At 36.2% G+C, this 21,627-nt stretch overlaps 2 protein-coding genes across 3 annotated transcripts in view; both read left to right on the top strand.

The window, feature by feature from the left end:
* LOC120417386 (uncharacterized) overlaps positions 1 to 21,627 on the top strand; it is a 74,419-nt gene that overhangs the window by 2,092 nt on the left and 50,700 nt on the right. Inside the window, exons 2-3 of the mRNA XM_039579405.2 lie at positions 4,576 to 5,371; positions 15,908 to 18,910. Of these exons, the coding sequence (XP_039435339.1) occupies positions 15,947 to 18,910 (2,964 nt within the window). The 5' untranslated portion in view covers positions 4,576 to 5,371; positions 15,908 to 15,946. The remainder of the gene's footprint in view (positions 1 to 4,575; positions 5,372 to 15,907; positions 18,911 to 21,627) is intronic.
* LOC120425839 (uncharacterized) overlaps positions 1 to 21,627 on the top strand; it is a 144,177-nt gene that overhangs the window by 121,445 nt on the left and 1,105 nt on the right. The gene's annotated exons all lie outside the window — the stretch shown is intronic.

Raw genomic sequence — 21,627 nt, 5'->3', positions numbered from 1 at the left:
GCCCCGGTCTAACCTAGAGGTTACGTCGTTAGCTCAATCCAGGTGTAGGAGTCGTCTCCCTGGGTCCTGTCTGGGTGGTGTCGCTGGTAGGCAGTTGGACTCACAATCCAAAGGTCGTCAGTTCTAATCCCGGGGTGGATGAAAAATTAGTTTTAAAAAGAGGTTTGCAATTGCCTCAACAATCAAGCCTTCGAACACCTAGTTTCGAGAAGGGATCTCGCAATCGAGAACGCCAAGACAATGCTGTAGAGCAGGGGTGCCCAAAGTATGGCCCGCGGGCCAAACGTGGCCCGCGAGGTGATATTTTGTGGCCCGCGGACCCATTTTGAATGATCATGTAAAATGGCCCGTTGACCACTTGTAAAGTGATTTTATACTTTTTCAAAATTAGGGTTTATTTTAAGATTTTTTATGCTAATCTTTTTTATTTTTTTATTAATAAGGCCGATGCAAATATTTAAAAAAGTTTTTGTCCCTCGGCCCTGGTCGAGGTCAAGGGGGGGGCAAAAAAATAAAAAAAATATAAAAATTTAAATAACAAGCCATAATCTTCACATTTAAATGAAAAAAGTGTTTTAAAATGCATTTTACACTAGTTCAGTTGTTTTGCAATCATTAGTTTTCAAAAAATCTAAGATCTGACAAAAACAAAAATTGTATCGAAAAAAAAAAGATTTTGCATCGAAAATTTTCAAAAAATCTTAAGATTTTTTAATAAGCCCAAACATGCTAAAAATGATTTTAAACGCAGGAGAATGTATTTTAATTTGATTTCAGCTGGTTGCCCTTGAATTTTCATTGAAATTTTGAAGTTTATTGCAAAAATATTTTTTTTGCCCCCTGATTTTTCGGGCCAATTTTGAAGGGGGGGGTGACAAAAACTTTTAAAAATATTTGTACCAGCCTGATATTATTAATATTATTTAGGAAATAATTTGTTCCAAATATTTTGTAATTAAAACAATTTCACACGTTTCAATGTGAGTGAAACTAGTAAATATCGTCAAAACTTTTATCAAACATTTTTAGAAATATCAAAAAAAACGTACAAGTTTGTTTTAGGTAGAATTCTGTAATAGTTGCAAAAATAAAAGTTTTCTTTATTAATTTGCAAGTCATATTGACCCTTTTATAAACTGACCCTCAAACTTACATTGTACTTCCTTAGGGATTCGAACTCATTACAGTTAGATAACGAATCTGATTGACTATCAACTGATTCAGGCAGACAAAATGTGGAAATCTGAGAATCAAGTTTGCAGCAAATATTTAACAAAGCTTTCGTCGATCAACCCACCCCTCCACCATTATTAAAAAATTGGCTCGAAAACCGTGAGCAAAAATATATTTTCAAAAAACATAAAAAAATTAAATTTAAGTGCATTTAGCTGAAATTAATTAAATAAGCATTCCTTTGCATTTAAAATCATTTGAGCATGTTTGGGTTTATATGAATTTTAGTAAATTTTCGATGAAATAAATAAATGTTGTTTCGCTTTTTTTTTTTTGAATATAATGATTGCAGGTTAACTATGCGGAAGCTTTCATCATTTTCTAAAAGTTTTTCATTAGCCACACTTAACTTATAGATGAATTGTTCAACATGTAATGTCACCACCATTTTCGAAATATAAAAACAAAACTTAATTTTTTTTTTTTTTGAAAACACAAGTACATTCAGCTAAAAACTTTTTTTTTCAAATACCAGAAACAACAAAATCAACAATACCGATAGAAACCAGTTATTTTGTGGTTTCTATTATTTTGAATACACATTTTTTTTTAAATAACAGAAATGTAATATTTTACATTAAAATAACGTAATTCATTTTTTTAACAACCTTTTTTGTATATTTGGCCCGCAAGCTCATTTGAGCTTTAAATTTGGCCCGGCCTCCAAAAACTTTGAGCACCCCTGCTGTAGAGCGAATAATTTGTTTTTTTTTTGTCTTAAAATTATTTTGTCGTAAAAAGCTCAAAAGTGCCTCTTTAATAAAAATTACAAAAATAAACGTTTTACATTGTACCATTGGAATTTTAAGCAATAATGTTTTTTTGCGAGAAATTGAGGGTCATAGGACAAATTTCAAATAAAATTTTTGTCCTCCTAAGAGTACTTCAAATATTTGGTTAAAAGTTGTTAACCTCCTAAGAGTACTTCAAACATTTGGTTAAAAGTTGTTAACCTTTCTCTTGTTTTGTTCATAAACAATATTTTATCAAACTAGAAGGCCAATGCAAATTTTATGTCATGTTTTAAAAATTCCTCGAGAAAACTTTCACTGAACACTGATCGATTTATTTTTAATCAATTAGAGCACTTTTGGGTTTTTTACAAATTTACAATTTTGAGACCACAAGCCTGAAAAGGCATAAAATTTATCAAATATGTATATTTTGATAAATTCATTGATTTTTTTTTGACAGTGGCATAACTGTAATAATGTAAAAATGAAAGATAATGTGATGCTTTTAGTTTATTTTTTTAATTTTGGCGCTTACAATGATATTTGTACCAGCCTTTCTCCATAGAAAAAAAACCTACAGTTAATTAAAAAAAATATTAAAACAAACTTTCCGTGCTTTTGGATTTATGTAAATAATTAGTATTTAAACAAAAGAAAAAAAATATAGATGTGAAATATAATGGAATAAAATATTTACAATATTTTTAGATAACATGAAAAATAACTTATCTATGTCTGAAGACTGTCGCTGTTTGAAATACAATTTATTTTATTATTTTGATCTCGGATTAAAAAAAATCAAAGACAAATAATTATTTTAAAAAAACGTCTGAATTGTTTAAAAAAAGAGCCTATTTGAAATTATGTTTTTTTTTATTATTATTATTTTGTACTCGGATTTAATTTAAGTATTTTGGTAGAAAAACTAAAATATATTTATTTATTTCAAGAAACATCCTAATTGTTAAAAAAAACTTTTTCTGGTCACACAAAAGAATAAATATACCTATATATGAAATAAAATGAACAAAAAAAACACATGATTTTTTAAATAAGGCCGTTGCAAATATTTTTTAAAGTAAAAAAAAATTAAAAAAATTGAAATTACAAGCCACAGTTTCAACTTTTGAATGTAACCTCTATTTCCATTGAAATTTTAAAGTTTTTTGAAAAAAAAAAACAATTTTTGCCCTCTGATTTTTCGGACCAGTTTTGAGGGGGGGGGGGGGGAATGACAAAAACTTTGAAAAATATTTGCAAAGGCCTTAAATTGATAAATAACTTATTTTTACTGAAAGACTGAGCCAGTTTGTGTTTTGTTAATTTTAAATGAAGAATATCTATAAATCTTAAAAAGATCTGGGAGTTGATTTAAGTGAAATCTGCAATCTTTAGTCAACCGCCCATTTTTCAGATTTTGCTAAGATTCAAGATTGTTGTAAAACTCTTCATAGCAAATTCCATTTGAATCTTTATTTTTCTATTCATTTTGAGAGAAATATACTACAAAAAAATATTTTATTTGTAAATGCATACTTGAAATTTACTTCTGGAAAAAAAATGAGATATGCCTTTCTTATAAGAAAATTTCCTTGACAAGAAATTGGTGGCGAAATCTAAAACGCATTTTTCTCGGAAACTTGATTTGGCATTTTAAAAGTCGAGTTTTCAATCATGAAAAGTTAAGAATTACGTAGCTTCCTTCCTAACGATATGGATTTTTTAAATAAAATGGTTTTTTTAAGAACTCCTTTGAACTTCTAAATAAAATAATATGAACTTCTAAAATAAAAAATACTTTGAAAATACCCGAGACAGATATAAGCTGTATCATCACAAACAAAATCTGATACCAATAATACTTTGCCATAATTTCTCTGCCGTCCAGCGGGTATTTGATCGAACCACTCACATACTCGAAAATATTTATATTTTTGACAAAACTTTTAATAAGTAACTAATTGTTTTGAATCGAAAGAGATGTTTTAAAATTGTAAAGTGTTAATTTTTTATCTCAAAATTCAATAATTAGTTCTTAGATTAGATCTTTTTTTTAACAGAAACATTGTTTTGTTTTACCAAAACCAAAATGTAAAAAAATCCAAAAAATATAGCATTTTTTTCGTAAACAAACTTAAAGGCTTAATCTTTCAACAGCCATAAAAAGTCACTAACTTGATTTGTCAGTCATGTTTCAGAAATCCACCTTTCTATAAAATCTAACGTTACTGTTAAACGCTCAAAACTTACAAAAAAAAAACGCTCAAAACTTATAACAAACAAATATGACTGATTGCCTTCGTCCAACCTACTCTCTAAGAAGATGCCCACGAACCCACATTTCTCAATCAAAAACCTTTTAATCCAAATTCTGAACCTCCAGCTCCACACGATCTGCTAAACCCCCCAGCACCAAAAAAAAATAGAAACCTCAACCTAACGGCCACTTGCCAGTTCACCTGACCATCACGAGAAGACCAATTTTCATTCCCTTCTCTCTCGCAGTCACTCTGACATTTTTCCCCTTTTGGGGATCAAGTGCTCAAATGGGGGTTTCCTCCCAGAAAACGAAAAACTGATTTCAACTTCTTTCTTTCCAAAAATCCAGCAAGTGTTGGTTGTGTGCCAGCGATGTGTACCTGATGACGATAACAGAAGAAGAAATTTAAAATCAACCAAAAAGAGGTGGAAAAAGATAACGTGTTAAGAAGATAGAAATAAATTTAAAAAAAAACAGCAAATGTGAGTGTGTGGAAAACGCAGTGATATTAGAAGCAAACAAAATTGTTCAAGGAAAGGAGGAGAAAACAAGGAAGCCGCAAGTGAGAGGAAGAGAAAAAGTGGCGAAGAGAAATTAAAAATTAATAAAACGAAACATTTCGTGCAGTGAAAGAACCGTCCAGAGCCGGACAATAAAAGTAATAATAATACTCAACGGTAATCGTACGTTTCGTACCGTACACACAACTCTGCCGGTACGCAACAGTGATAAAGAAGAGCCTCTGCACGCTAAAATAGAGTTGTCTGCCCAGGGGGAAGGTTGACTCGCAAAACGGTGTTTTCAAAGTTGAGATTTCCATACACGCTGAGTTAGTACGGACCAGAAGGAAGGACGGGGGGGAAAGGAAGATTTCAAGTGTCGGCAAAGAGTTTATTTGGTAAAACGGCGCGAAAATGGAACTTGAACAGTGAACAAGGTTAAATGCCGCTGGCCAACATGCTCCAATTTCAACTGGATTATTTTGTTTCGTTTCGTCTACCAGTTTAGTGCCTTCGACTTACGTTTGAATGCTTTGGTCAGTGATTTTTTTTTCCTGCGGGTTTAAAAAAGTGAAGACGATTAACAGTGTGTAAAAAAAGTCGGTAATTTAACCTCGGGAGGCGCTGAATCTCGCAATTTGAAGGTATGTTGCAAGTCGAGAAAAAAACAATAAAATTTGTGCCCTTTTTTGACGGCGGAGAAAAGAGTCGGGTCGACGCAGACGCGCAGCGGTGCATTATGGGAAATCCTGAAGTCGGGACGGGAAACCGTTTTTTTTTTTTTCTTCTTCGTCTGGGGAGTTTGGCTTAGTAGGCCATGCGATGACCGCGGTGACCACCGGGCTACTGGGCGTTGGAACTAAAATATAGGTTGTTCGGGGAGCTCCTAATTGGAAAGGGGGAAAACCGCAGCAAGCCGTGAACGAAACAGTGATGATGTCCCACAGAGACAACAGACAGTATTTTTGAGCGATTAGTTACACCTATTTTAAGGTGCGGGTTTAATGCAGTGTGGTATAGATTTGAACGGGTTTTTTTTTATACGGATTTAGAAATGTCGATCTTAAAAAGTGATTGTTGCCGCAGCGGCAAGCTGGCAAATAAGATTAATTTGTTTTCTTGTTTCGGTTGCTACCAAATGTGAGGTTTTACGGGTGATTTGACCAGTTGTAACCGGGTTTTGATACGGCGATCACATGTGTTTTTGGGGAAATGTGGTACGAGTTTTTACCGCTACTCATTTTAAACTCACTTTATTAGATTTTTTTTAAACATGAATGTTGTGGTCATATAAAGTGCTAGCAATTATATTTTTTCGAGAAATTTAAATGTTTCAATAAAAGATGATAATTTTGTGTATGAAATTTGGTTGTTTGACTTGTTTGGCAACATTTTGTTTTTTTTCAAAGTTGGTAGTTTTTCAAGCCATACAACTATTTTGAAAAAAAAATTACGCGTCTTTATCAACGATGAATCATTAAATGTAAAAGACAACATTTATCGAAAATCACCCCTTACACGCGGAACACTTTTGTGAAAAATTGTCAAGGATTTAATATCCAAATTTTCTTTTGACCTAGCTATTTTTAGGAACATTTTTTCTCCAAGTCAAATAGCTTAAATTTGATCATACCACTCTTATTTATGAAACCGATTCAACTGAAATAATGTTGAAAAATATTTAAAAAAAAATTCAAGCCAGAATTTAAAAAAAAATCGGCCACCGTGACCTCCAACACTAATATTCGTTTTTCACCAAATTGTAACAAAATTTCTGGAGTTTTTTTTTAATAAAGGTCCAATAAACCAAATTTTCAGTTTTTGCTTTTTGGGTGTTTTTTAAAACCCCTGACTCAATGCGGTTTCAAAAATACTCAAAAAGCAAAAACTGGAAATTTGGTTTATTTGACCTTTTTTTAAAATAAAAAAAACTCCAGATTTCATTCATTTTTAGTTCGAGACACTTGAAAGACGTGTAGATGTTTACTATTGGCTTTGTTTTCCATTGGCTCTAACGTCTTTTTAAAAACAAATCCGAGATTTCGATGAAACAATTGTTGTTAAAATGTATTATACTCGTACAGTTGATTTGCAATCATTACTTTTCATAAAGATTTAAGGTGAAAAAAATTAGCGAAAATAAACCTTTTTGCTGTATTTAAAAACAAAATTCACTTAAATTTTAATGATTTTCAAATAAACCTATTTAAATCGCGTTTTAAATTTATTTCAACGTATTTCACTTAAATTTCCATTGATATTTTGAAGTTTAAAACAAAAATGCCCCCTGGTTTGATATCAAAAATAAAATTTTCGTAATTTGAATTTTCAATAAATTTATCATGCATTATCAACTCTATTTTTAATTTATTTAAAAGATCAAATACTTTATTTGTTTCCAAAAAAAATCTGTTGTCTTTCTTAATAAAGAAAGATATTACATAGTTATACTTCTTTTTAAACTAAAAGCACTATAAATTTTAATTCAAGTTTTTGTCCCTCAGCCATGGTCGAGGTCAAGGAGGGTTCGAACAAATTAAAAACTAAATTTCAAATTATTAGCTCAATTTTTAACGGCATGCTTTTGTCAAACAATTTCATATCGTCAATAAATTGATAAAATTATTGGTTTTTTAAAGGATTTTTTTGTATGGATTCTCTAAGTTTAAATTTGTAAAAAAAACATGAAATGTTTATGATTTCAGAAGAAATTCAGAAGGGTGTAATAATGTGAATAATATTGGCAAAAATGTTTTTAATTTAAATGTTTAGGGGTTTGTTAAGTTGTTTTTAAGCTTTATAGCTTTAATAAAATCATAAATTTCCTTAAATTAAGCATTCAAATTTACATACATTTTCTGATTCAATACATATTTGTATAATTTTTTTTAAGACTGTGTCCATCCATTTAGGCCGTTGCAGATATTTTTGAATTATGCAATCATAATTTTTCAAAATTTTTGAATATTGAAGAAAATTTATTTTTTTTGAAAAAAAAAAAGTTTTTCGGTGCTGTACGTTGGAATTTCATAAAAATTCAATTTTTAATCCAGTCCAAACATGCTTAACATGATTATCAATGCAGAAAAATGCATGATTGCTTTCAGTTGATTTTACTTCTATTTTCATTAATTTTTTTAAGTTTTTTGGATTTTTTTGCCCCTCGATTGTCGAAAAAAATCTTAAAAATTTAAATGCATTTTCAGTAGAACGAATGTCATGAGATGTGAAACTCTCGGTGCTTCGAATTCAGTTTAAAATGCAATATAAATTGATATGTTTATATACAAATACCAGAGAATTGTAAAATTCCAGCTTTTTATCAATTTTAACTAAAATGTACATGTTTTCTAAACAAAAAAAATTATAATGTTTTTATAAATTATAAACTTGTTTAGTAAAATATTAACATTATTTTTCTCTAAAAAACTATTGCAGCAAACTTTGTGTTGTAGTAATAATAAAATTTGATCACTTTAAATCTGATTGATTTATTTTGATCACTTTAAATTTTTACAAGAAAAACATCCACTTACAGAGTCACCATTAAAATCTTCAACGCAATAATTTTTTTAATCACTACTGAAATTTTTTACCGATAATAGAGACAAACCTTATCAGTTGGAAAATATAACAAAAATAAATTGAAATTCTGTCAAATTCACCCCGGTTTAGGTATAAAAAGTGTCAAGTGTTATAAATTGCTTGTTACGCTTATCTTATAGTTATGTTGCAAGCAAAATTTATGATTACCCGAAAGATTAATTTTCTGATATAATTTTCATTCATATTAAAAGAAAAGTTGAGAATAAGCCATGATCCCACCGAAAAAAATTAAAAAAAGCAACAGGGAAAAATGTGTTATAAGTTGTACTGCGTATTGCTTACTGTTATTTTCATTTCAATAATATATTGGTAATGATGGTGATATTCAAACATTAAACTTATTTCCTTCTCTCAAACTTGAGGTGACTCACTCGCCTGAACAAGTTTTTCATTCATCATACTTGCGCATTCAAAAGTACATCAACCCAAAACAACTTATAACAGTCATCAATCAAAAGCTGCCTCTTTTCTTTCTCCACCACGTCTCGATTCTCCACGCACTCAAAATTTGTAATGGGGGGTTTAGAAATTCCTCCCCTGCTGATCGCGGGCTGTGGCCATTTCTCCGCACCGAAATTTGTTCTACATGAGCGACCATAAACCACATTCAACGGCCTCTTTTGGTAAGCCGAAAGTCTGACGGGTGAGATAATTAGAAGAAATTCTTTGTGCGGCTCAACCCGGCTCAACTTTACTCTGAAGATGTGGAATTGTAACAAGCTTCTTCATGATCTACCATCACACCAAATTGGGAATGTCGGACGTAATTGGTTCAATTCTTCTGGTACAGATGTTCAACATCTGATCTGAAAATCTTAGCAGGCTGTGGTCATTTGAGGTAACATAATGCACATCAATCAAAACCTTTTACTGGAGGTTCTCTGTTGAGAAACATTTTGACGTTATAGTACTTCCCGCATCACAATAGCGAAAGTGTGATCCTAATCTTTCTTTAAATAAAAGTCATGTACCAGCAGCACATCGTTTTTCCATTTCCGCTCGCCATTAACGCGGGAAATGTCACGCCAAAACACGCACCTAAATCACTTTTGACAGTTGGCGTCGTTGCCGCCATCTTCACACCTAGTATGCCCTTAACAGCAGTGCTGCCAGTCGAGATCAATTTGCACTTTCGTTTGTTTTGGAAAAGCATGCCATGATGTGGTGCACGTGAATATTTTAAATGCTGGCTGCTATGTTGCAACATTGGCGCCTTCGCTATTACTTCATTTATTTTGCAAAGGCATCTTTGATGATGGGCGCTCTAAACGATGGTTTTCACTTTTCACGAAGGGCTGCGGGTTGTTCCCACACCGGAAAGTGAACTGGAGCCGCAAAGTGGCTTCACGTGCTGTTGGTTCTTCGATTTTAGGCACTTGGGTGGCATTTTGTTCACACTCACAGTCAGCGATAGAGAAAGTTACTTTTAGTTAAATATTCCCAGCAATCAAGGACAACCTCGCAAATTCTTTCTCTAAATGGGGCATCATTTGACAAATTAGGGTTCAGTAAGAAAGAAAGACTAAATTTGCATTATATGATTTTATTCATGCATTCTCGAATAGAAATCACTTAGAAAGCAGTCTTCCATGGAAATCCCACCGTCTGGAATGATTTTAATAACCCAAATCGGTATCTACCTAATCAGAGAGACATCAAGCTAAAATAAATCTGACGATTTCCGACACCTGGTCGCATCTTTCCGAAACACAATGAAAAAAAATGTGCAAATTAAGTCTGCTTTCGCGATCTTTTCCTTCCCACTGTTTATCCACCAAAACGGTTGAAAATGCGCAACAAAATCATTTTGATAACCGACGTTTCCGAACTGTGAAGGAAGCATTTCTGCGGTAAATAAGCGCGTGATCATTGTGTGGGGCGTGTTTCGTGTGTCCAATTTTAATGCAAATGGTGCTGCTGCTTCTGCTGCAGTTGCATAACTATAGTTGATCTGTGCATGCAAAATTAGCAATTTTCGTAAATTAATTGATAGTCAAGCAATTTGAGGTGCGGAAATAGAGTTATATCAGAGTCAGAGGAAATAGTTAAATGATATTGATTTGTATTTCCATAATACAGTCCAGACTCGATCATCCGAAGCCTCGATTATCCAAAGTCATCCAAAGTGCAATATGTTTTTTAACGAAAACAAATCTAAAAAATGCAAAATGAATTTGTTAAGTAGTATTTAAGAAATTACAGTTTGAAGTTGAAAATCTATGAAGCACTGGAGCTACCAAAGGTGTAAGACGGTTAAATATGAAAAACTTGCATCGTTTAATTTAAACCACTTTTTGCACTATGAAAACTCTTTTAACCTATTTATTATTTGAGCAATTCTCTACGAAATCGGTCTTTTTTCTTCAATTTTAATTTTTGTATTTTTTAATCCGGCTGAAACTTTTTTGGTGCCTTCGGTATGCCCAAAGAAGCCATTTTGCATCATTAGTTTGTCCATATAATGTTTCATACAAATTTGGCAGCTGTCCATACAAAAATTATGCATGAAAATTCAAAAATCTGTATCTTTTGTAGGAATTTTTTGATCGATTTGGTGTCTTCGGCAAAGTTGTAGGTATGGATACGGACTACACTGGAAAAAAAATTATACACGGTAAAAAAAAATTGGTGATTTTTTAGTTAACTTTTTGTCACTAAAACTTGATTTGCAAAAAAACACTTTTTTTATATGTTTTAGAGGACATCAAATGCCAACTTTTCAGAAATTTCCAAGTTGTGCAAAAAATCTTTGAGCGAGTTATGAATTTTTGAATCAATACTGATTTTTTCAAAAAATCGAAATATCGGTCGCAAAAATTTGGTAACTTCATTTTTCGGTGTAAAATCAAATTAGCAATCAAAAAGTACTCTAGTGAAATTATGATAAAGTGCACCGTTTTCAAGTTAAATCCATTTTTTGGTGACTTTTTTAAAAATAGTCGCAGTTTTTCAATTTTTAAAATTAGTGCACATGTTTGCCCAATTTTGAAAAAAATATTTTTGAAAAGCTGAGAAAATTCTCTATATTTTGCTTTTTTAACTTTGTTGATACGACCCTTAGTTGCTGAGATATTGCCATGCAAAGGTTCAAAAACAAGAAAATTGATGTTTTTAAGTCTCACCCAAAAAATCCATCATTTTCTAATGTCGATATCTCAGCAACTAATGGTCCGATTTTCAATGTTAAAATATGAAATATTTGTGAAATTTTCCGATCTTTTCGAAAACAATATTTTCAAAATTTTCAAGTCAAGACTAACATTTCAAAAGGGCCAAACATTCAATATTACGCCCTTTTAAAATGTTAGTCTTGGTTTAAAAATTTTGAAAATATTTTTTTCGAAAGGATCGGAAAATTTCACGAATGTTTCATATTTTAACATTGAAAATCGGACCATTAGTTGCTGAGATATCGACATTAGAAAATGATGGATTTTTTGGGTGAGACTTAAAAAACATCAATTTTCCTGTTTTTAAACCTTTGCATGGCAATATCTCAGCAACTAAGGGTCGTATCAACAAAGTTCAAAAAAGCAAAATATAGAGAATTTTCTCAGCTTTTCAAAAATATGTTTTTCAAAAGTGGGCAAACATGTGCACTCATTTTAAAAAATGAATAACTGCGCCTATTTTCAAAAAAGTTGCCTAAATATGGATTTAACTTGAAAACGGTGCACTTTATCAAAATTTCACTAAAGTACTTTTTGATTGCTAATTTGATTTTACATCGAAAAATGAAGTTACCAAATTTTTGCGACCAATATTTCGATTTTTTGAAAAAATCAGTATTGATTTAAAAATTCATAACTCGCTCAAAGATTTTTTGCCCATTCTGGAAATTTCTGAAAAGTTGGCATTTGATGTCCTCTAAAACATATAAAAAAAGTGTTTTTTTGCAAATCAAGTTTTAGTGATAAAAAGTTAAATAAAAAATCAAAAAAAAATTTTTTTACCGTGTATTATTTTTTTCCAGTGTAGTCCGTATCCATACCTACAACTTTGCCCAAGACACCAAATCGATCAAAAAAATCATTCAAAAGATACAGATTTTTGAATTTTCATACATCATTTTTGTATGGACAGCTGCCAAATTTGTATGGAACATTATATGGACAAACTAATTATGCAAAATGGCTTCTTTGGGCATACCGAAGGCACCAAAAAAGTTTCAGTCGGATCAAAAAATACAAAAAAAAAATCGCATGACCGAAATCTGAGAGAACTGCTCATTTATAAGCCTAAATACCATGTAACAAAAACCATATAATAAATGAAACTATAAAAAATATATACAAAAACTGCGTGTCATATCAAGGTGCCCAAAGAATGCAAACATATTTTATAAACTTGCTTCAAATATTTGAAAACTTTGAGTTGTGATTTCATGAAATAGTGTTTCATGTTAAAAGCACGAGATATTAGATGTTTAAGGCAAATTCAATGATTATCTATTTATTCACTAGCTAAAACCAGTAAGACTTGTTTTGGAATAAGTTATTTGCCATGAAAAACATAATTTCTGCATGATTTTATTTTTCATTTCAACAATATGTGTCAATATTATTTATAAACATATTCTCTCGCTTTGGTCACTGGGACAAATTTAAAAGCAATTTTATGGTTGCACTGTCCAAACACTTGAAAAAATCAATCAAGCCAAGAATTAAGCCATTAATTGATTCACACTCATTTTGACCATTAAAGTTGCTGTTCTATTCAATTTTGTTGCAAAATATTAATCAGAAACAGGTTGATAATAATTTTTCATAAATTTAAAATTTCCCGGGATTTTTTTTTTTAATTTTCCGTTTCCCGGGAATTTTGCAACCCCGGGAAATTTGACGCTCTAGCATTGAGCAAAAGCAATCTTTCATTTTTAGAAAATTTTGAGTTTGATCTTACTGAGTGTTTTGTTTAAATAACATTTGGTCTAAATTTTAAAGCTTTACTCAAATAATTTAAGAGTCCAGATAATTAGTTTCCTAATTGAATAAAAATGAATAAAAATATAATAAATCAATATTAATAATGGCTTCAATACTACTTTTATCTTTTTTGCCAACTATCATCGAGTAGAGGAAACATATTTTTGTTATGTTGATGATTGGCTTCTACCTATTTTTTCCCTATAAAAAAAATTAAAGGGCAGTAAATACAAAAACATTAAACTTATATTAATGGCTTAACATAATTTTAGATTGTGAATTAAAGTTGATAATCGAAATGAAAAGTCGCAATGAGTGTCAGCCTGAGTGTTTATGAAATTCAAAAACCTTTTATGTTAATTTTTTTTTTCAATTGATATTCGGTATCGTAGAAAATATATTATTAATATAGTCGATTCAAAGAAAAATGTCCGCACGCTGGAGTAAATCAAGGGTTGGCTTGTAAAATTTGTCTCTAGTACGGCTTTTTATGTATTTTTTTTTTTTTTTGTTGAGGTCAACATTAATATTTTATTTCAAAAAATAAATCAATATCAATCATAAACAAGATAGCTGTTACACTTACTTATGTTATGATTTTTTAATGCAGATTGCTGAATGGTAGTGGATTATTTAAATTGTGTATCTTCTTTTGGCTGTTGCATCTGTGTTCTACTTATATTTATAGAGATCTTGTTTTGATCTCGATCAATTTACGAATTATCAAACTATCAAATTTTAAAATGCTTCAAAATCTTCATCTGCCCGTCCTTTAAATGTTCTTCAGTGAAAAACAATGAAATTTTATTTGTTTCAGAGAAGAATTCAAATAGGTGTCGGAGTTCGCGATGGCTGAAAATTATGCGTGGATTTTGTAGAATAGGTCTGAAACTACCACATAAATGCATATAAAATTGCATAAAAAATGCAAAGTAATGTTTTTCATAAAAAAAGTTGATCAAAACGGCCTTTTGAACACAAGAATAATAAAATTTATCGAAAAAATATTGGACGGTAAAGGGTTTAATTTTATTATTCGAAGTTCTTCAGATTTAAGCGACTGGACTATACCGTGATGTAATGTTCTTGTCTTAAACTTTAAATAGTAACTATAATTACATCTTCTTTCATCAATCACTGTTTCTAAAAGAGATTGCGAAAAGCGGACATCCGCCATACGCATCCGCTGTTTACACGTGTTAACAAAGCGTTAAGATTAATTACCTGCCTGCCAATCGCACCTACTAATTAACACATTGCACCCAAGTGGTGGCAGCGGCGGCGCCATCATAATTGGAAATCCACACCCTTGTGGTTCATCGGCATTTGTTCTACAATCACGAGTGGGCGGGTGGTACCAATACTGACTGCGCGTAATTGTAACGCAACGCATCGGGCTCATTGTGCGTGAAATGCCGCTTAGAAAGTGCCGTCCATTAAAAGCACCCACACCAACGCGGTCGGCCGGTTCCGTGTGAGTGATCCGGCCGAAATACTTACCTATTATGTTTTACTTTAGTTTACTTACCGGAAAGACATAAAAGATCAACCGCAAACAACTAGGGAACAACAAAATAGGGGTGAATTTTCTTGTAAAGTGGCTCTTAAGTGTCCAAAATTTAGTTTGATTTAGTGCTAGTTGTTTATTCTAAGTTGCGAAAAAACTATTTTAAAAGATTTTGGATTAGAAATCTTTAGAAATCTATTTAAGGATTGATATATCAGCTATATTAGACTGTTTAAGAGCCCCAAGCCTAGAAGAAATGAAATCCAGTTCAATAATTATCTTCACCGCCTTCGCACCATCTTCGATGGTGGAGCTTGGGAACCAAGATTGGTCTTGCATGAATCACGACGATGGACCCATAATACGCGTCTTCGGCGTGGTGAAACAATTCCGACGCGAAAATTGGATGCAGGCTCAAGAGAGATAGACAGAGAAACACCAACTAACTATAAACAAAACAAATGGACTAACCGACACGAGTTGAAACCGAATGCTTTCGCACAATTAGTATAATTTATGTTCTTTTTTTTTCGAGAGGTGGTTGAGATTTAATTTTCGGATTTGCTTCATTCGTTTCTCGGGGTGTAAATTGATGGGGGTCTTAAGCGAAGAAAGCAACGAACACTTGGATCGATTCACGAGAAAAACTCTGCTCGCGAGCATGGCATGCTGCTGGGCTTTCGACACGCAAACAGCGTCCGCTCAAATGTCAAAATTCATGCATAAACGCTGGCATTCAAGAAAACTTGTTTTGAAAGTGCATCTGTAGGTCAATTCCTCCCATGGGTGCTAATTACCGACATACGTCTAATGCAAGGTCATCAGGCTTAACGACCCTCAAGCCAAACCACCAACGGTAGCCATAGTAACGAGCTGTAATTGTTCAAATCAAGCAACCTTACCCAATGGTCATCATCTTTGGCGGTAGCCATCGATTGCATCACCGCGCGATGGTCACCGCTGTCATTAATCAACACTGGCGTCAATTAATCTCTCGACTCGGCTCTTTTCTAAAAAAAAAACTAGCAGCACGATTTCACCTTCCCCGAGGGGTCCACACGCTCGATCCAAAGCGATTGGGTCAGAGATGTCCCTCCGGGCGGTTACGCGCCCCTCTTTCAATAAACGATTTCTTCTTTCAGTAGACCAGCTACCATGAGACCCCCTGGTAACGGGTTGCCATGATGATGCATCAGTCCCGTCGCCAACAGCAACCACCCCAGCAACCACCGCCGCCACCAACGCCTGCTGCGACCGGTCCCGGACCGGGAGGAGGCGGCAAGGGTGGAGGTCCTGGCGGAACGACTGATGGACCTCCGCGCAAGGGAGGCATTCCGATTTTTCGGAACAATCGAAGCGCCAGCAGTAGCCGGATCAACTCGATTGTCGTGGGTCCCAAGGTGGACACCGGACGGAGATCCGTCCAACAACAACAGCAGCAACATCATCAGGAAGCTGGTGGAGGGCGAGGTAGTGAAGCGGGTTCCGATCTGGACCACATCGATGAGGATATGTTCTCGAAGGTGCCAAAGATGGAACTGCTAAAGGTGAACTATGTCAACCTGAAGAACGATGGGGTCGCCGGAAGTGAGAAGAAAAAGACGGCAGAGGACAAAAAGGCTGCAAAGGGAACGGTTGCGGCGGCAGCGCCTACTAAGGGGAACGTGGCGAATGCCGTCAAGAAACAGCTGACCACGAACAGCGTGAACCTAACGAGTAACGCGGGTAACGGCTCAACGTCAAACTTGAGCGATGCCAAGGCTAAATATTTGGTCTACAAAAAGCACAACGGGTTCGGATCGAATACGTCGATCGCGGAAATTGGGGCAAAGTTGCAATATATCAATGATACGGATTTAAAATCAAAGAATGGGAAGAAAAAGTACGCTCTGTTTGACAACAAGAAAAAGAACAAACTGGAAACGGTACAGTATTACTTTGACAGCAGGAGTTACGAGCGTTACGTGGACAACAAACTGTACGGAACCGTCGGTGGGGGGAACAAGGAGCAACAACCTTCGGCCAAACCGGAAGCTGAGCAAAAACCAGACCCCAAACCTCAAAGCCCGGGCGATGTTGAAAAGCGACAAAGTTGGGATTTGCGCACTAATCGGCCAAGCATGCTGCGCGTAATCAATCAATCAACCGCGGCCAAGAAACCTACCCCGGAAAACAACCAACAGCCGGCGAAAGGTACCTTCAAGCAGCATCAACCACAGCCGCACTTTCCGGACACTAACAATCGCATTTTCAAACTACAAAAGAGCCATACCAGTACTAATCTGATTACACGCCATAGATCAATGAACGATATTCATCGGATAAATCAATTATTCCTAGAGTCGAGAGCGTTGTCGCCGATCGAAAGTCAGCCGGCCCCATCCCTTCCGTCCATCCAACCGTTACTGTCGCGCCAGCACAGTAGCAGCGTGATCGCGCTCAACCGGAAAATTGTCAGCAAAAATCCGGCCCCACCGTCCGCCGTCATCGCCGGTGGAATGGTGCGCGAAAATGTGCACCGCTTCGAGAAGAACAAGGCAAAGAGTGACGAAATGTCCGCCAAACAGCAAAAGTACCTGGTCCACAAACGACTTAGCGCACGCTACAAAGCGGAAGAGAGTGCCCTTTCGATCGCCGCCGCGGCCAATGCGACACCGACTCAACCGGTGCAACCTGCCGTAAAGTCGGTTTCACCACCTCCAACAGCCCCAGTAATTGCCGCGATCGGATCGGACGACACGATCAGCAAGCGCATCCGAAGGATCATCGACGGCCACAACGGACACAGCGGATCAACGGAAACGATCGATTTCGAAACAACGAAAAAGCAGGAAGTCAAGCGGGAACCCATTCGGGTACGGTCCAAATCTTTGGAGCGGACACTTAGCGATGACGACATGAGCACGATCAGTGCCAAGAGTAGCAAAACTACGTGCGGGTACAAGAACTGTAAGTTCCCCAACTGCCCGATGTCTTCGTCCTCGTCTTCTTCCGCGTCTTCTACGGTGTCCAGCTCTTCGTGCTCGTCGTCAAAGAAGTGTCCCTCGGCGGCGGAGAGTCACAAGAGCAGTTTCAAGTGCAAAGAGAAGGAACATCCGGAGATTATCTGCGGCAAGCGGACGTCGATCGTGATCAACGACAGCGACAGCGAAATCTTCCTGAACAACGCGCTGAACGATAAGCTCAACAATAGTTGTGAAAATGTTCGCGTGATTTCGTCGAAGATCAAGGAAATCGATTTGGAGACGAATCGGATGATCATCGAGAAGTGTGTAGAACCGATCACGGAAATTACGGAAACGGTGCTGGCGCGACAAAAGTTCTGGAACCAGCAGAACCAGCGCAACATCAAGCTGAAGAACAATCCGCAGCACAAGCCGTACGATGACAAGGTCAACATCAACAACAAGATCAAAAACGAGGATAACAATAGCATAAAGATTTTCATAACCAACCAGGTACCGAGCAAGACGGGATCGCAAAATTCCACGACGAACCTCAGCGAACCGGTTTCGCTGATCTCAACTTCGGCTAGCGGAAGTTCGGCCAGTTCGGCAGCTTCGACCGTCAGCTCGAACGGAGCCGAATCCGACAAGGACGATGGCTACTACGATCAAAGCGAGCGATCGCTCAGTCCAGCGGAAAAGCAACCACTGTCGATTGTCAGCACGGTCAGCACTGGAAGCACCGTTTGCAGTGACGGAAGTAACATGTCGAGCGTTACATGCAGCAATGGAAACGGCGGCAACCGTTACACTTCAAAGACGAGCATTCGTTTGGGCTGTGAGGGACCGCTGTTCTGGAACAATAACTTCTTTGAGGATTTGGACAGTGGACAATCGCTGGGACACAACGATGGGGACAATAACAGTACCGGTTCGGGGACGGGATCTACCGGTTCGGGATGTTGCAATAATTCGGGAAGCTGCTGTTGCTGTTGCCGTCGGCGACGGAGTATTGCACTGGGAAGCAATAGTTGCATCATCAGCTCGATTGACGTTGGTGGCGGCGGCTGTAACGGTTCTGTTGGCGGCGGCAGCGGCTCCAATGGTGCCAACGGCGGCTGCTCCGGAGGTAACAACGGGGTGGTACTGAGAAAAGCGCAACTCGGCTGCCAATGCGGAATGGCGCAGCACAACAGCAAGGTAATTATATCTGCTCACATTGCGAGTGCTCTTTATGTTTCTTTTCTTCCCTATAGCAGCAGCTCAAGATTGGAAGCCATAACTCAAACTTTCTTCCGGACTCTAAATATTAATCTTCTCATTGAAAAGTGCCGGCGACAAAATTGGGCGAATAGTTCACCGCCCGGAGATCGCGAGTTGGCGCGAGCGAATGAACACCGCGAAAAAAGATTCGGGGGTGCATTGGGGTTTAATGATCATTTCGTCATTTGGTTTAATTAAAAAATATTTTTTTTTTCGTAAATATCGCTACTGTGATGCGATGTAATTCATTTTTACAGTAAATTAGGCATTGTTACATCAAATTTGACCTTTCAAACGCACTAGAATGGCCAAATTTTAAAACATCAATGTTTGCCAATTTGACCGTTTTACCCCCAATTCCCCTTGTAGAACAAAAGAAAAGTTCATCCGCGGTCTGTCAGCAGCGCGCTGTTTTGTTTGCTGGATCAACATTTGGAAATGTCGAACGTTGAAGGAAATCGCTCAAAAAATGGAAATTAACCGATTTCAAATGTTATGGCCGCAAATGAAAGGTAAGGGTGGCTAATTTTTGATTCCGATCTGTAAAACTAGTTCTGGCGAGGGTTCTGGGCACTGCGGCAATCGATTTTACCAGCGGGTTGCTTCCGGTTGCATTTGATTTGAGGAGAAGGTTTTTCAATCCACCAGGGGCTTATTCGGGGGCAACAGTTTCGGTAATCCGGAACTTCCGGTAAGTTTCATATTTGCAGTGTTTAGCATGAAAAACAAACTGAGACCAATCTTTCAAGTGTGCGCTCTTTTTGAGGAGGGGGCGCAAACCGAAGAAGAGCGCAACTCGGGGGAGCGTTATTTCGGGGTTTGAGCGCAAATCGAAGGAGCGTTATTGCGGGTGTTCCTGGGAAACCCATAACAATCCAGCATGGTGCAAAGTGTCCATCATGGTCCACTGAAGCTTCTTGAAGCGATACCGATGGTTGATATACCCATATAGTTTCGCGTTGAACAGGTAGATCATCAGGTCATCACTTCCTGGAATTCTTGGATGATCGATAACAACGTACCCCAGAGTATCTATCGTTGTTCACTGAAGCTACCTGAAGCCACACCGATGATCAATTCACCCATATAGACAATAGGGTCCTAAAGCCCTGAGTCAATTGTCATGTTCAACGGTAAAAAAACAGATTAAAACCCATTTTTGATCATTTTTTTCATTTAAATAGGACAGAACAACATTTTTTTGATGAATCAACTAAGGTCCGCTTAGAACGAGCTGTGATTTTTTTTAAATTGATTTAAAATCGATTTTAAATCCTTCTCGGTCGCACAAAGTGTCATTGTCATCGTTGTGAACAATAATATCACAAATGTAAGCTTCACCTTTGGGCCCAATTGAAACATCACTAGCGTGCACAGGGTGGGGCAACATGGGGCAACTGCCCCACCATCCTCAGAAATTTGTTCTAAATTTGGTCAAATGACGTATTTTTCAAAACGTCCATATTATTGCCCCACCTTCCTCAAAGAGCTGGGCACGCTAGTGTGAAACATATCAAACGAAATATTTGAAACCAAACCTGCACAACAACAAACAAACAGAAAAATGAGGCGTTAATTTGGATTCAACAAAGTATTTAATTCCTTTCGTTATTGCAAATCGACTTTTGATTGCATTTTCAGATTTGTATGAAACCTTGTCCATTGATGTTTTTTTTAAGACCAACATAGTTATTGTGCACTATTGCCTCATATTCTTCATACAAAATGGTGTCTGTCTATACACAAGTGCTGTGAATGTTTTCGCAAATCTGTATCTTGAGATAAGATTTTCTGAATACCAACCATTGGCAAAGTTTTAAGTTATGACCAGGTTTGAATTAAACACTTTTTTTTTTTTTTTTAGTCTAAAAAAGATTATAGTTACTCATGCTCATGCTCATGCTCATGCTCTAAAAAAGATTATAGTTACAATGGTTAATACACCCATATAGACCCCCGTTGATTAGGTAGATCATCAGCATGGCTTTCTACCTAAGGTACTCGCGAGTGTGTAGTAGTGCGGTTGTCAAAATCGTTATCTCTGACTCTCTCACTCCACTGTCACTGACATTGTTTATGTTTTGCTTTTCCTGGCACGGTCCATTGTTCGTTTGTTATTGTTTTGGTTTTAGTGGCACGGAGCCATGCACTCGCACTAATGCAAAGCAAGATCGTGAGTACCTATGATATACAGCCTTCAGGTCATTCAGGTCATAACTCCCGAGAGTTCCTGGAGGACCCATAATAATCCAACATGGTGAAGGGTATCCATCGTGGTTCACTGAAGCAACCTGAAGCTATACCGATGGTTAATTCACCCATATAGACCTCCGTTGATCTGGTTGATATCCAGGTCATAACTTCAAGGAGTTCTTAGAAGACTTATAACAATCCAACGTACCCCAGTGTGTCCATCGTTGTTCACTGAAGCTACACTCAAACCCCGATGGTTTGACACCAACTGTTGTCAGACGAACGGGGTCACTTTTTAGTTTGACACCCCTTTTACACGGAGTTCACGCACACTACCAAACGTGTGTTTTGATAGTGTGCGTGAGCGCCGTGTAAAAAGTGACAGTTCGTCACTTTTTAGTTTGACTTTGACCAACCAACGGGGTACAAACAAAAAAAGTGTCAAACGAAAAAGTGACCAA

This window comes from Culex pipiens, chromosome 3 (assembly GCF_016801865.2).
Source record: "Culex pipiens pallens isolate TS chromosome 3, TS_CPP_V2, whole genome shotgun sequence".
Lineage (NCBI taxonomy): Eukaryota > Metazoa > Arthropoda > Insecta > Diptera > Culicidae > Culex > Culex pipiens.
Note: the sequence above shows the minus strand (reverse complement) of the source record. Positions and strands in the feature narration are given on the sequence as shown.